The 13082-nt window shown below is 34.5% G+C and overlaps 1 protein-coding gene across 2 annotated transcripts in view; it reads right to left on the bottom strand.

The window, feature by feature from the left end:
- The window catches only part of LOC115414809 (atypical kinase COQ8A, mitochondrial-like), a 42558-nt gene extending 32996 nt beyond the window's left edge, over positions 1-9562 (bottom strand). Inside the window, exons 1-2 of one of the 2 annotated variants that reach the window (XM_030128150.1) lie at positions 9393-9562; positions 1079-1178 (exon numbers count right to left, since the gene is read on the bottom strand). In XM_030128150.1, the coding sequence (XP_029984010.1) occupies positions 1079-1172 (94 nt within the window). In that variant the 5' untranslated portion in view covers positions 1173-1178; positions 9393-9562. Of the gene's footprint in view, positions 1-1078; positions 1179-3083; positions 3222-9392 lie in introns of those variants that run through there. The other variant, XM_030128151.1, reaches the window with a different exon arrangement.
- Positions 9563-13082: the final 3520 nt, after the last annotated feature.

Raw genomic sequence — 13082 nt, 5'->3', positions numbered from 1 at the left:
AATCGTAATTTTTTTTTGTGCCTAAGGAGGTATAAAAACACTCCAGAAAAAAAAATCTTGACTGAGGTTCTCATAATTCATGCATGAAAGGGTTAAAGACAAATGTAAACTAGATTAAACTAAACTATTGTCCTTTTTGAGTAGTTCAGTCAAACATTATTCTGCCCCAGTCTTAACTCCCAATCTGATGGCACGCCGCCTGCTGAATCAGGTAAATAGTCTTCAAGAAATCAGATGAATAAATTTTCTGAGCTAAAATTTTTAAAGAAAAAATAGATAAAAACGTGGCACTGTACCTCTCCTAATGGTAAAGAAAATCTGTGTCAAATTTGAAAAGAATCAAGTGAAGAGTGAATAAGATCTGTTGGACAAAAATCTGGAATGTACAGAATTTTTTCTTTCAGGTATTTAAATCATTTGAATTTATCCAAATAAACCACAGTGGGACATAGTGATATGACTGAAATAAGTGGTGCCAGATCGCGGGTATATCAGGTATTTTTCCTCAGAGGCAAAATCTTATATATTAACTAGCATGTTGTTCTAGATGTGGTAGTTTTTATGCTGTTGTGTATTCGTGTATGCTGTACCGCATTTGTCCAGCAGTCACCGCCAAAGCATTCTGGCCATAGCAATATGATTGTAAGGGTATTGTATTCCAAAATTACTAATATCTCTCAAAATATTGGTCCTATCAACTTGCCGTTTTCACTAGTCTCTTCCTTGACCAAAAATACATAAGTATGCCAAACTGCAGCAGTCAGCTCTTTCTGGATTTTGTGTGAATCCCTGGACACACACACACATGCATGCATACAGAGGCCACTTAACTTTAACAATATAGATGCCTAAATTTTAATTCAGTTTAATGTTTAATTCCAGATTTAATGACTAATTCATCAGGTTATGATGTTAATCCATCGACTGACCAACTTACCTATTTATATATTCATACATAAATAAAGTTTACAGCCCCATTATTGGCCCGTTAACCTGCTATCTGCTTTATCCTGCTCCAAACTATCCTTCTGGTATCGGTCTGTATCAACCAGCCTATAAATAGTTACGATAAACATACCTGTCCCACTTCGCAGGGTGTTGCTCTGGGTCTCTATAACCGCCTGGCTCAGCTTAGCCAAGCCTCGCATCAACAGGATCATATCACCCGCCATGATCGACTAGACAAAGAGGAGAGAAACAGCAGACAATTTCAGAGAAAAGTAGGGTAATGAGCAGTATTAATAATATCTGGTATCTCTCACACTTGGCCTGGAAAATAAAGACACAGAGAACAAAAGGTTTGATATCTAATGTCTAACGTCAACTTTTGAGAAAACAGAGGAACCCGAACACATGAGAATCAAAGGGAGAGAACTATAAAACATGTCAGCAACACATTTTCTGCTGCTGCCATGAGGATAAAAATACACACAGCTGTTATATCTTGACATGACTTTAATACTTTGGCTAAAAATACTCCTGACCTCCATTCCTGGTTGCACGCTAATAAACACAGATACAGGAAGGCTAAAGGGAATACCAGGCGTGATTGTAACCTGTCAAAATATGCGTATGTGGTCCAAGACTGGATTTGATAATGTCACTGGAAACCAATGGGAGCAGAGGAACTATTTCCATGCACGTGTTTGGTTTATGTGCAAAGTTTGGCATCATGTTGAAGCTCTTCTCTGACGCCGATGATAGAGGATGGGTTTCTAATTTAGCTTAACAGGGATATAGTCCAAAAATACAACCGATTTTCCTTCTAAGAACCAGCCTGATTCACCTCTTACCAACAACTATGACAAGACAACATGCCTGTGGTGTACTGTACTAGTTAGTAACACTAGTCCAGGGTTGTTTAAAGTACTGGAAAGTCACACTTTAGTAGAAATACAAGTACCCTAATAAAAAAATGAGTGGTAGAAGGTCAAGTCACCAACTGAAATGCTACTCAAGTTAAAATCTCTATGTGTAATCTCTACATGTACTTAAGTATATTAAGTAATCCACAATTAAATGTACTCAAGTAATAAAAGTAAAAGTACACATAAATGTTAATAACAACCAAGGGCTCTCAGACTTTTGAATATGCTGCTGCTCATATCAGCAGACTGCCAACAGGTTGAGTGTGAACCATCGTTTGCACTTGTTCATTACGTGATTAGACCGAATGACGAATCAGTTTCCAGACTTTGTTGCAGTCACTGGTAATTTAAGACACAGGTGTCAAACATGCGGCCCGGGGACCAAATCCGGCCAATCAAAGGCTTCAATCTGGCCCGTGGGATGAATTTGTGAAATGCAAAAATTACACTCAAGATATTAACAATCAAAGAATCATTTTAGGTCAATTCAACCTGAAGTGGATCAGACCAGTAAAATACTATCATAATAACCTATAAATAATGAAAACTGCTCATTTTTCTCTTTGTTTTAGTGTAAAAAAAAAGTTACATTTCACAAAAATGTTTACATTTACAGACTAGCCTTTTACAAAACATGTGAATGACCTGAAATGTCCTAACAGACATATGTGGAATTTTAAAAATATTCTTCCTGTCATTAAATGTTTTGTGTATTTGTAGATAAACTGTGATCTGTACATTGTGATGCACATATATAAATTATAAACTAAGGCGTAATATTGTTAACATTGCACTTTGAATTTTCAGGTCGTTCAAATTTGTTCATGTTATGTTCAAGTACAGTTCGTAGATTTAAACATTTTCATTATAGAATTTTATTTTTTTTCACTCAAAGGTTCTTATACTATTATATATATTATTTTACTGGTCCGGCCCACTTTATATCATATCAGGCTGTATGTGGCCCCTGAACTAAAATGAGTTTGACACTCCTGATCTAAGCAGTGAAAACACCAAATTTTCTTTAATTTATTTTTTGTAACAAGTAACGATTCTGTGCATTAAAAATATATTGGAGTAGAAGTGTGCAATGGAGTTAGGAAATGTAGTGAAGTAAAAGTTAAAGTAAACAGAATAAAAGATATTCAGTAAAGTGCAAATTCTCCCAAAACATACCTGAGTACAGTAGTGAAGTATTATTACTTAGTTACTTACAACACTGCACTAGTCCACACGTAGGACATGAAACTCCAGGGATGACGGTTGTTGTTGGAACTTAACTTCCACTTAGCCAATGCAGGAAAGTTCAGTTTAATCCTGTCGTCACTCTGGTGTTTACCTAAGCTCTGCTCGCTCTCCCACTACATTCCTCTTGTGTTATAGTCGACAGTGTTACTGCATGCTTTTGTTGCTGCAGTTGCATTACAGGTGATATTTTGTGGGTGTGACAACATGCTTCGACACAGCTCAGCTGGGATTCAGGCCAGTGGAAAAAAGACGCAGCTAAAAGATCCTGAGCAGTGTGTGCATGTGCTGCCGTGCACATACACACAGTGAGTCAGTAAGTGGGTCATCCGTCCTCCTTCAGGGCAGCTCTGTGTTTTTAGGGATAGACCGGGGGACCAGGGCAGGACATTAACACTAAACATAACACACCTCAACAGGCAGAACCAGAGAGCAAACAATAAACATGTGTGCTTCAGAGGCTTACAAGCACTGACTGGTTCACTGAGGTGAGTGTTGTTTAAACATGCTTTTACTTAAGGTTATTTGACCTTGGGCTACACCGTCAATGGTACTGAAAGGGTGAAACACTTCATATAATGAAGTTGTAGTTGTTGGTTTTAAAGCACTTTCTAAATAAAAGACTGTATTAAATGATGATCAAGTGCAGTAATACATAAACATAATGTGCTGCCCACTTTTTAACTCTTTCCCCACCAGAGCATTTTACAGTGAGTTGCTAGCCAGCGCCAGCCTTTTTGGTCATATTCTCTAATCTTTGAAGGGCCACTGAAAATGTTGTGTTAGGTGGATGTGAACACTGAATACATCGAAAGAAAGAACAGAACTTCAACTTTTAAACACAAAAAACTATTTTATTCGATTTTCATTCATTTGGGATTTGAATATTGGTCATTTTCAAGAAAAAACTAAATTTTGAGCAAAAAACTGAGAAATTGCATTTTTTTTCCAAAGATATTGATTTTCAAGATAAAACTGATTTCCTTTTTACATTCTTGACTCTTTCTTATTTACAAACACTAACACTGTATTCAAAATCACAAAATAAAATATTAATAACAACCTTAGCCAAATATAGTGTAAGATTCTGTTGAAAGTTACTGCCCTAAAATTTAGATGAGATTGTCTTTGTGTAAAACTTATTATATTTTTATGTCAAAGTACTCAGATATAGAGCTATCAGGATTATTCATAAAACAGATTATCAGGAACACACGAATGCATTATTTATTAATTCTGGATTATTGAAATGGCAGGAGCTAGTTAAGTTACAGACATTACTTGTTATGTTCAAGGCCAAAAGTAAAGTACTACCAGCTAAATTACAACAACTGTTTGTCTTCACTTCAGAGAAGGAAGAGCATAGAAGGAAAGGTCATTTCAAGCACCAGTGTGTATGGACAACTGTGAAGCAGATGTGTGTATCAGTGGTGGGTGTTAAACTCTGGAATTCTCTTTATAATGAGCTGAAGGACTGTAAAAACATATTCCAACTGAAAAAAGTGTATAAAGAAAGAACAATGAGATTATATGAACAGTTATAAGTTTTACATTTGGCTTCGTATTTGTTTTGCATCTTGTGACATATTTATTTACTTATTTTGGACTGGTATAATGTTTTTGCATCATTTCATCAGGTTTATATTTACCTATGTTTTGTACTTTCTGGACATGTAGTTTTGCACTTGGTTTTGTATTCATTTTGTATTATCTTTGGATGCATTTAGTTGGTTTGTCTGACTTTATACAGTATGATTTTATAGCTAGTTGTGCATGGCTAACCATTAAGGTTATTATTATTTAGAAGGGGGCAGGAAATATAAGATTTTCTTCATCCTGCTCCTTTTCGAGCATGGGGGTGTCCATGTTTGTTTACTTGATGTTTACTGATGAAATGCACAACCATGAACAAAATAAATGAAATGAAATGATAAATGCACAAAGCCATTTGACCTTGAAAAAGTAGGTCACGGTGACTTTTTTTCATTAGGCTTCTGCTCCATGCCAAGATGCATCCACAGTATATATATTTGGTGCACATATGTCAATGTATTTTTCAGATAATGTGATTATGTCATTGAATGGACAGACAGGGAGACAGATGGACAGACGACAAAATGATTACAATACCGCCTTCTGCCAGAAGTTGGCTGAGGGGTAAAAATGAGGACATAACACATTGAGATGTGCTGGAAACTGCTGTGCATTTGATCATGGACTAGTGAACTGCAACTGATCCAAACTGTGAGGACAGTGAATGTTCACAGCTCTAATACAGACTCTATTTAGATCATTAAAACATACTGGTAGTGATTATAACAAAACAGTTCTTTTGTACCATTAAAAAAAGGCAAAACACTGATGTAAAACATTTCATCCTAACCTTGTTCAAGATCCATGAATCTTTTGTACATTAGGTAATTTGTAGAGGTCAACCGATGTGAGACTTTCTAAGGCCGATGCTGATTTTTTAAAACTTTGGTCAGCCGATGGCCATTATCTACAACCGATATTTAAAGCAATTTTTTTTTTTTTTTTTTTTTTTAAAGCACATTGACTGTCAAATACAACTGAAACACTCAGACAATTAAGATTTTTATGCAGCAATATTAATGAAATTATTAATAGATGCACACATAGTATTCTTCTAACATTTACTGAACTTCAAGTGCTGCCCACACAGGTGCCTGATCAAATATCTTATATCATTTTTACTACTGATCAAATATTAGCTTTCAAAAAAGTAAGGTCGATGGATGATATTGAAAAAACTCAATACATCAGCCTGATATATCAACCAGCCGATACATCGGTCTATCTCTGGTAATTTGTATAAAAGTCAGTTAGATTTAATATTAAACATAACTCATAACATGTATGAATACATTACGAAAAATATAGCTGTTGTGTGCATGATTTCCACTGATATACTGACATCAATTTGCATTTATGAGCTTCAATTAAAAACTTCAACATAGGATGAATAAATTTCACTTGCAAAATCTGAGCCCTTTGGGAAGAAGTTGCAAAATGTGATGTATTGAGCAACTTCCTATTTGTCAGTGTTGGCGTGGCCTGAATACACACAAAAACATTATCATTTCCCTCTGTATCAGTGCTAACAACTCCAGGAGCGAAGTGTTTAATACGTAATAAACACAGAAAACACTAAAAAGTACAGGAGAGAAAAGGTGAGCTGCAAAGCCCAGTAGGTGAGAGGTCAGGTGAGATATTTGCGAAGCGCACTGTGATTACATGTGGTATTGTGCAGTGAATAGACACAAACACACACCTAAGCTTCAGCTGTTGACTGAGATCTGCTGCTCCACAAGCTGTTGACTCACCCGTATGAAAATAGACAGACACTGCAGCCGGAGTGGGACTGTCTATATCTGTGCACGGGTCCTGACCGGTCACTATGCCTCATGTGTACAACTCTAATGTGGAGACGTTACGCTACACAAGACTCCCCAAAAACCACCGTTCATTCATTCATTCATTCATTCATTCATTAATATAGTCATTACAATAGAGATAGACTCGTAAACATGCACCTACAGGATTTTTAATAAACATTATCAAGTGAACTTTAACCAGACCAGAGTGAAAGTACAGTGATTAATCTTTATGATCCAGACTTATTTATTCAGATATTTATTATTTGGACTAGAACACTCAGTTCTACATTTATCTAGTTAGTTAAAACAGTTAACTTTAGCCTATTTCCTGCTCTGAAACCATTTTATCATCTATTATAAATCCATTCAACATTTAAAATGAGCTGAAATCCTATAATTTAATAAATGAGAAGAACAGAAAATAAACTAGCAACGACTCTAATGATTCATTTGTTAACATTAAAGAAAAAAAACATGACTGACACCAAAATGTGAGGATTTTCAGATCACTTTTCGAACTCATAGCCTCATACATACTAAAAAAAAATCAGTATTATTAACATTAACATAATAACAATAAAGTAAGACAGATATAGATAAAATTGAGATGTAAAAGTCATTAGTCTGTTTAGTTTTTAGTTATTATTATTGTCAATTATTACATCTAGTTTCTAAGGGTACACACAGAAAACTAAATATTTTAACTTTACTGACAAAAACTGTAAAAAGAAGCACAAGAAAAACTAATGCAGTGGAATTTTCAGCTCCACATGTACATAAATATTTGTTTTCCTTTTGCTGACACATGAGGACATGAAGTTACTTTTTACAGTGTACATTCACCTCCACTCACAAACTAATCTAAACATACTTTATTATTACATCTATTTTCTAAGAGTACAAACAGAAAACTAAATATTTTAACTTTACTGACAAAAATTGTAAAAAAGAAGCAAAATAAAATCTAATGCAGTGGAATTTTCAGCTCCACATGTACATAAATATTTGTTTTCCTTTTGCTGAGACATGAGGACATGAAGTTACTTTTTTACAGTGTACAGTCACCTCCACTCATAAACTTATCTAAATAACTAAATAATACTTTAACACATCTCCATTTCATGTTATTGATTTCATTTTCTTGCATTTCCATTGGTCAGATCTTCAGTTCTGTGTGTTTTTATAGGAAATTGAGATGTAAGTCATTAGTCTCTTTAGTTTGTAGTTATTATTATTGTTAATTATTACATCTATTTTCTAAGGATACTAACAGAAAACTAAATATTTTAACTTTACTGAAAAACTGTAAAAAGAAGCAAAAGAAAAAAATTGAGATGTAAAAGTCATTAGTCTGTTTAGTTTATAGTTATTATTATTGTTAATTCTTACATCTATTTTCTAAGGATACTAACAGAAAACTAAATATTTTAACCTTACAGACAAAAACTGTAAAAAAAAAAAAAAAAAAAAAAAAAAGGCAAAAGAAAATCTAATGCAGTGAAATATTCAGCTCCACATGTACATAAATATTTGTTTTCCTTTTGCTGAGACATGAGGACATGAAGTTACTTTTTACAGTGTACAGTCACCTCCACTCATAAACTGATCTAAATAACTAAATAATACTTTAACACATCTCCATGTCATTTTATTTATGTCATTTTCTTGCATTTCCATTGATCAGATCTTCAGTTGTGTGTGTTTTTATATGAAATTGAGATGTAAAAGTCATTAGTCTGTTTAGCTTTTAGTTATTATTATTATTATTATTATTATTATTATTATTATTGTTAATTATTACATCTAGACTAAGGGCACAGACAACTAAATATTTTAACTTTACTGAAAAACTGTAAAAAGAAGCAAAATAAAATCTAATGCAGCGGAATTTTCAGCTCCACATGTACATAAATATTTGTTTTCCTTTTGCTGAGACATGAGGACATGAGGTTACTTTTTACAGTGTACAGTCACCTCCACTCACAAACTAATCTAAGTAACTAAATAATACTTGAACGCATCTCCATTTCCTGTTATTTCTGTCATTTTCTTGCATTTGCACTGGTCAGATCTTCAATTCTGTGTCTTTTTATAGGAAATTGAGATGTAAAAGTCATTAATCTCTTTAGTTTTTAGTTATTATTATTGTTAATTATTAAATCTATTTTCTACGGATACTAACAGAAAACTAAATATTTTAACTTTACAGACAAAAACTGTAAAAAAAAAAAAAAAAAAAAAAGACAAAAGAAAATCTAATGCAGTGGAATTTTCAGCTCCACATGTACATAAATATTTGTTTTCCTTTTGCTGAGACATAAGGACATAAAGTTACTTTTTACAGTGTACAGTCACCTCCACTCACAAACTAATCTAAGTAACTAAATAATACTTGAACGCATCTCCATTTCCTGTTATTTCTGTCATTTTCTTGCATTTGCACTGGTCAGATCTTCAGCTGTGTGTGTTTTTCTGCTCCTGGTGTGTGTCAGTGTTAGCATTAGCAGCTCATTTAGGATCTGACATGAGTGACTTCCTCGTGGGTGTGTGGCCAAGTGCAAAAACAAAGCTCGATGGTAACTTTGAGTCAAGTTTAACTCTTGGAACTGACTGAGGCTGACACACTGGAGAGGCTCCTAGACTTTACTGGTACATGATGAAGTTCTAGATGTTTTTGCTAAATACATGTAGTTTTGCACAAACAGTGGGAGCAGCCGTGGGTGTGGAGGGTGGGAGTTTGACGTGTGTGCAGGCTGTAAAAGGATGTGAGGTGGAGCAGACCCACAGCAGACATACACACACGTTTAGCAGCTTTTTGGCTGTTTTTTACATGAGCAGAATGCGTGTGCTGGTTGTGGGTGCAAGTGTTTCCTGTACTCACCAGCTGATGTCGTCCACAGTCTGTAGTCACTGTTATTGTTCTTCCACAAGGGTTTGTTTCTGCAGGACTCAGGTAGTCCACTCCACACTGTTCCCTGTGGTCCTCCTCCACCTCCTCCTCCTCTTCCTCCTGTCTCTGCTGGCTGCCTTTAATCCAGTTTCTCTCTCTCTCTCTCTCTCTCTCTCTCTCTCTCTCTCTCTCTCTCTCTCTCTCTCTCTCCGCCACGAGGTCAAACCTTATTTACCAACTGCACAGACTGCACCACCCAGAGCCGTGCAGAGACACAACCCACTCACATGACCCCACGGCTGCTCAGGCACGTTTACATGAATAGAACAGTTCCTGCGCATGCGCATTCGAAAATATAAGACTGAGGTTATAAATTACGGTGGCCCAGAGGTGCAACGGCCCAAAAAATTATCCACTATAAGAAAAAAAAAAAAAGAGAAGAGCCCCAAAAATTTTCCACTGTAAGGAAAAAAGAGAACAGCCCAAAAAATTATCCACTATAAGAAAAAAAAGAGAACGGCCCAAAAAACTACCCATTATAAGAAAAAAAAAAAAAAGAACGGCCCAAAAACAAATCCACTATAAGAAAAAAAAAAAAGAGAAAGCCCTAAAAATTATCCATTAGCCCAAAAAATTATCCACTATAAGAAAAAAAAAAGAGAAAACCCAAAAAAATTATCCATTAGCCCAAAAAATTACCCGCTATATATTTTTAAAATAACTTTATTTTTATGCTTCACTGACGTCCACTTCCGGTGGGTTACTTCCTTAGCATCAGCCACATTAGCTGAAGGCGTTAAAAATTTTCAGCCTATGCTTTTTTTTTTTTCTGGTGGCCTTAATTTTAAAGCAAGAGACCTTTTGGGTAAACAGTGCACCTTTAATTGAAAAGATGGATGTTTTTTTTTTTTCTTGTAGTAGATAATTTTTTGGGCTGTTCTCTTTTTTTTCTCATCGTGGATAATTTTTTGGACTGTTCTCTTTTTTTTTCTTATAGTGGAAAATTTTGGGGGGTCTGTTCTCTTTTTCTTCTTACAGTGGGTAATTTTTTGGACTGTTCTCTTTTTTTTCTTGCGGTGGATAATTTTTTGGACTGTTCTCTTTTTTTCTTATAGTGGATAATTTTTTGGGTGTTGCACCTCTGGGCCGCCGCAATAAATACATAAACAAGGACAAAGATTAAAAACAGTAAAATATAGAATGCTAACCGGTTTGTCTTTCCCAACTGAAATATCACCATTTCTTATAATATCAGCCTCTGCTTTTTATATTTTTTCTAAAGGAAATCAGGAATTTTCTTATATTTAACCCTTTCATGGATAGTGGTCACTACAGTGGACAGTTATTCTCCAGCTGTTCTCTTGTATATTCATGGGTTTTGTTGTTTTATTTGCATATCAGACAACTTTGCTCTTCTTGATAAACCTGATCTGCAGTAACATGTTTGAGAGTAAATCAATTGCTAGTTGTTATTAGACACTCACTGACCTGACTGTGTTATACCAGAGGCGGACTCTGAAGAAGGCTCAGTCAGTCCTGGATGATCCCAGTCATCCCCTTTATTATGTGTTCAGGTCGCTTCTATCAGGTCGCAGATACAATATTCCTAAATGTAGGACCAATAGGATGAGGAATTCTTTGGTTCCAGCAGCCATTGTTCTGCTGAATAATTCTTTGTAATGTTGGTGCTATTGTTTTTAATGGATTATTTATTGTATTTATTGTTGGTTTGTTGTCCATGTGAAACTGCTGGCTGTAGAACAAATTGCCCCTCAGGGATAATAAAGTTTACCAATAAAGTTTACCAATAGACTGTAATTAACAGTTTTCTGAAACAAAAAGTTTTTTTTCACATTATCTCCATGAAGTGAGTAATAACTAGAATTAAAGTATGCTAAAATGTGAGAAAACATCAGATTAGCTGCATTAAAATAATATTTCATTGTTTTCACACAGTATATCACTTTCTGATATTGCATTTTAAATACATGTTTCTTTTCTTCAAAAAATAAACACATGGTGTCCAACTGAGTGGACATTTTTGTAACTCCATAAAAAACAGGTTCATAAAAAATTTCCATCACATTGTTTTTTTCATGCCTAAAGAGGAATAATAAAAACACTTAGGAAAAAAAAATCTGGATTAAGGTTCTCATAATTCATGCATGAAAGGGTTAATTTACTGATCATGTAGATCACAGGTGTCAAACATGCAGCCCGGGGGCCAAATTCGGCCCACTAAAGGATCCAGTCTGGCCCTTGGGATGAATTTGTGAAGTGCAAAAGTTACGCTAAGACATGAACAATCCTTTTAGTTCAGGTTCCACATTCAGACCAATTCAATCTTAAATGGGCAGGACCAGTAAAATACTATCATAATAACATATAAATAATGACAACTCCTAATTTTTCTGTTTGTAAATTTAAATATTTTCAGGTATTTACACTAAAACAAAGTATAATTTTGCAAAAAATGTGAATAACTTGAACAAATATGAACAACCTGAAATGCCTGAAGAGTTTTTTTTTTTTCTTCAATTTTAACAATATTCTCTCTGCTATTAAATATTTTGCATGTTTGTAGATCCACTGTGATCGGTAAGTTATAATATACATGTGTAAATGATAAACTGAGGCCGAATATTATTAAAATTACACTTATTTTTTTCAGTTTGTTCCTGTTATTCACATCTATTGAAAGGATAGTTTGTAGATGTAAATCTTTTCATAATGTAAATTTACTTTTTTCGCTCTTAAAAAAGAGAAAAGTTTGGAGTTGACATTATTTATATATAATTATGTTATTATTTTACTGGTTCGGCCCACTGCAGATCAAATTTAGCTGAATGTGGCCCCTGAACTAAAATGAGTTTGACACCCCTGATGTAGATGTTCATAAAAGCTAAAGGATAAATACAAAGGTTATTAGATCAAATCACAAAAAAATTATGAAAAAGTGACATTTTCAACAAAATTATCCCATAAATACACAGTGCCACTTTTATGTCAGTTCCCAAATGATTTTTTTTTCTTTATTTATCGTTTCATAAGTGATTTATCACCATTTATTAGAATATTATCCTCTGTATTTTGCATTTTTCATTGAAAATCATGTATTTTCCCATATTTAATTCACTGATTATGTAGATGTTCATAAAAGCTCAGATTAAAGTTGGGGGTTATTATATCAAAAACAGAAAAAAACTGAAGAAAAAGTGACTTTTTCAGCAAAATATATCATTAACTGAACATAAACCAAGTGTGTCCGTCCACTGTCACTGATCCAACTTCACTGGTTTTCCTGGTGAATCAATGTTGTAGAAGATGACAGTGTTTCCACGTTCACTACGGAGCCTCTGAACATCCAAATGGGTCATATCTGATGACCATGAAAAAATGACAAACTGCATTTTACACCAATTATTGAAATGTATTGATATGATTAGTGGATCAACAGGTATTAAACAGTTTAGATTAGTAGATGGATTTGGTCACCAGTGGCTATTTGGGTCTTTATACTGTAGGTTAACTGAACATATAAACAAGTGTCTCCAACCACTGTCATTTGTCAGACTACATGGGTTTTATTAGTGAATTGATGTTACAGGAGATGACAGGGTTTCCATGTTCACTACTGTGCCTCTGAAAGCACAACGTACTTCTGTGTCAGTTCCTAAATAA

Source organism: Sphaeramia orbicularis, chromosome 24 (assembly GCF_902148855.1).
Source record: "Sphaeramia orbicularis chromosome 24, fSphaOr1.1, whole genome shotgun sequence".
In the NCBI taxonomy this organism is placed as follows: domain Eukaryota; kingdom Metazoa; phylum Chordata; class Actinopteri; order Kurtiformes; family Apogonidae; genus Sphaeramia; species Sphaeramia orbicularis.
This window is presented reverse-complemented; position numbering and strand designations above follow the sequence as displayed.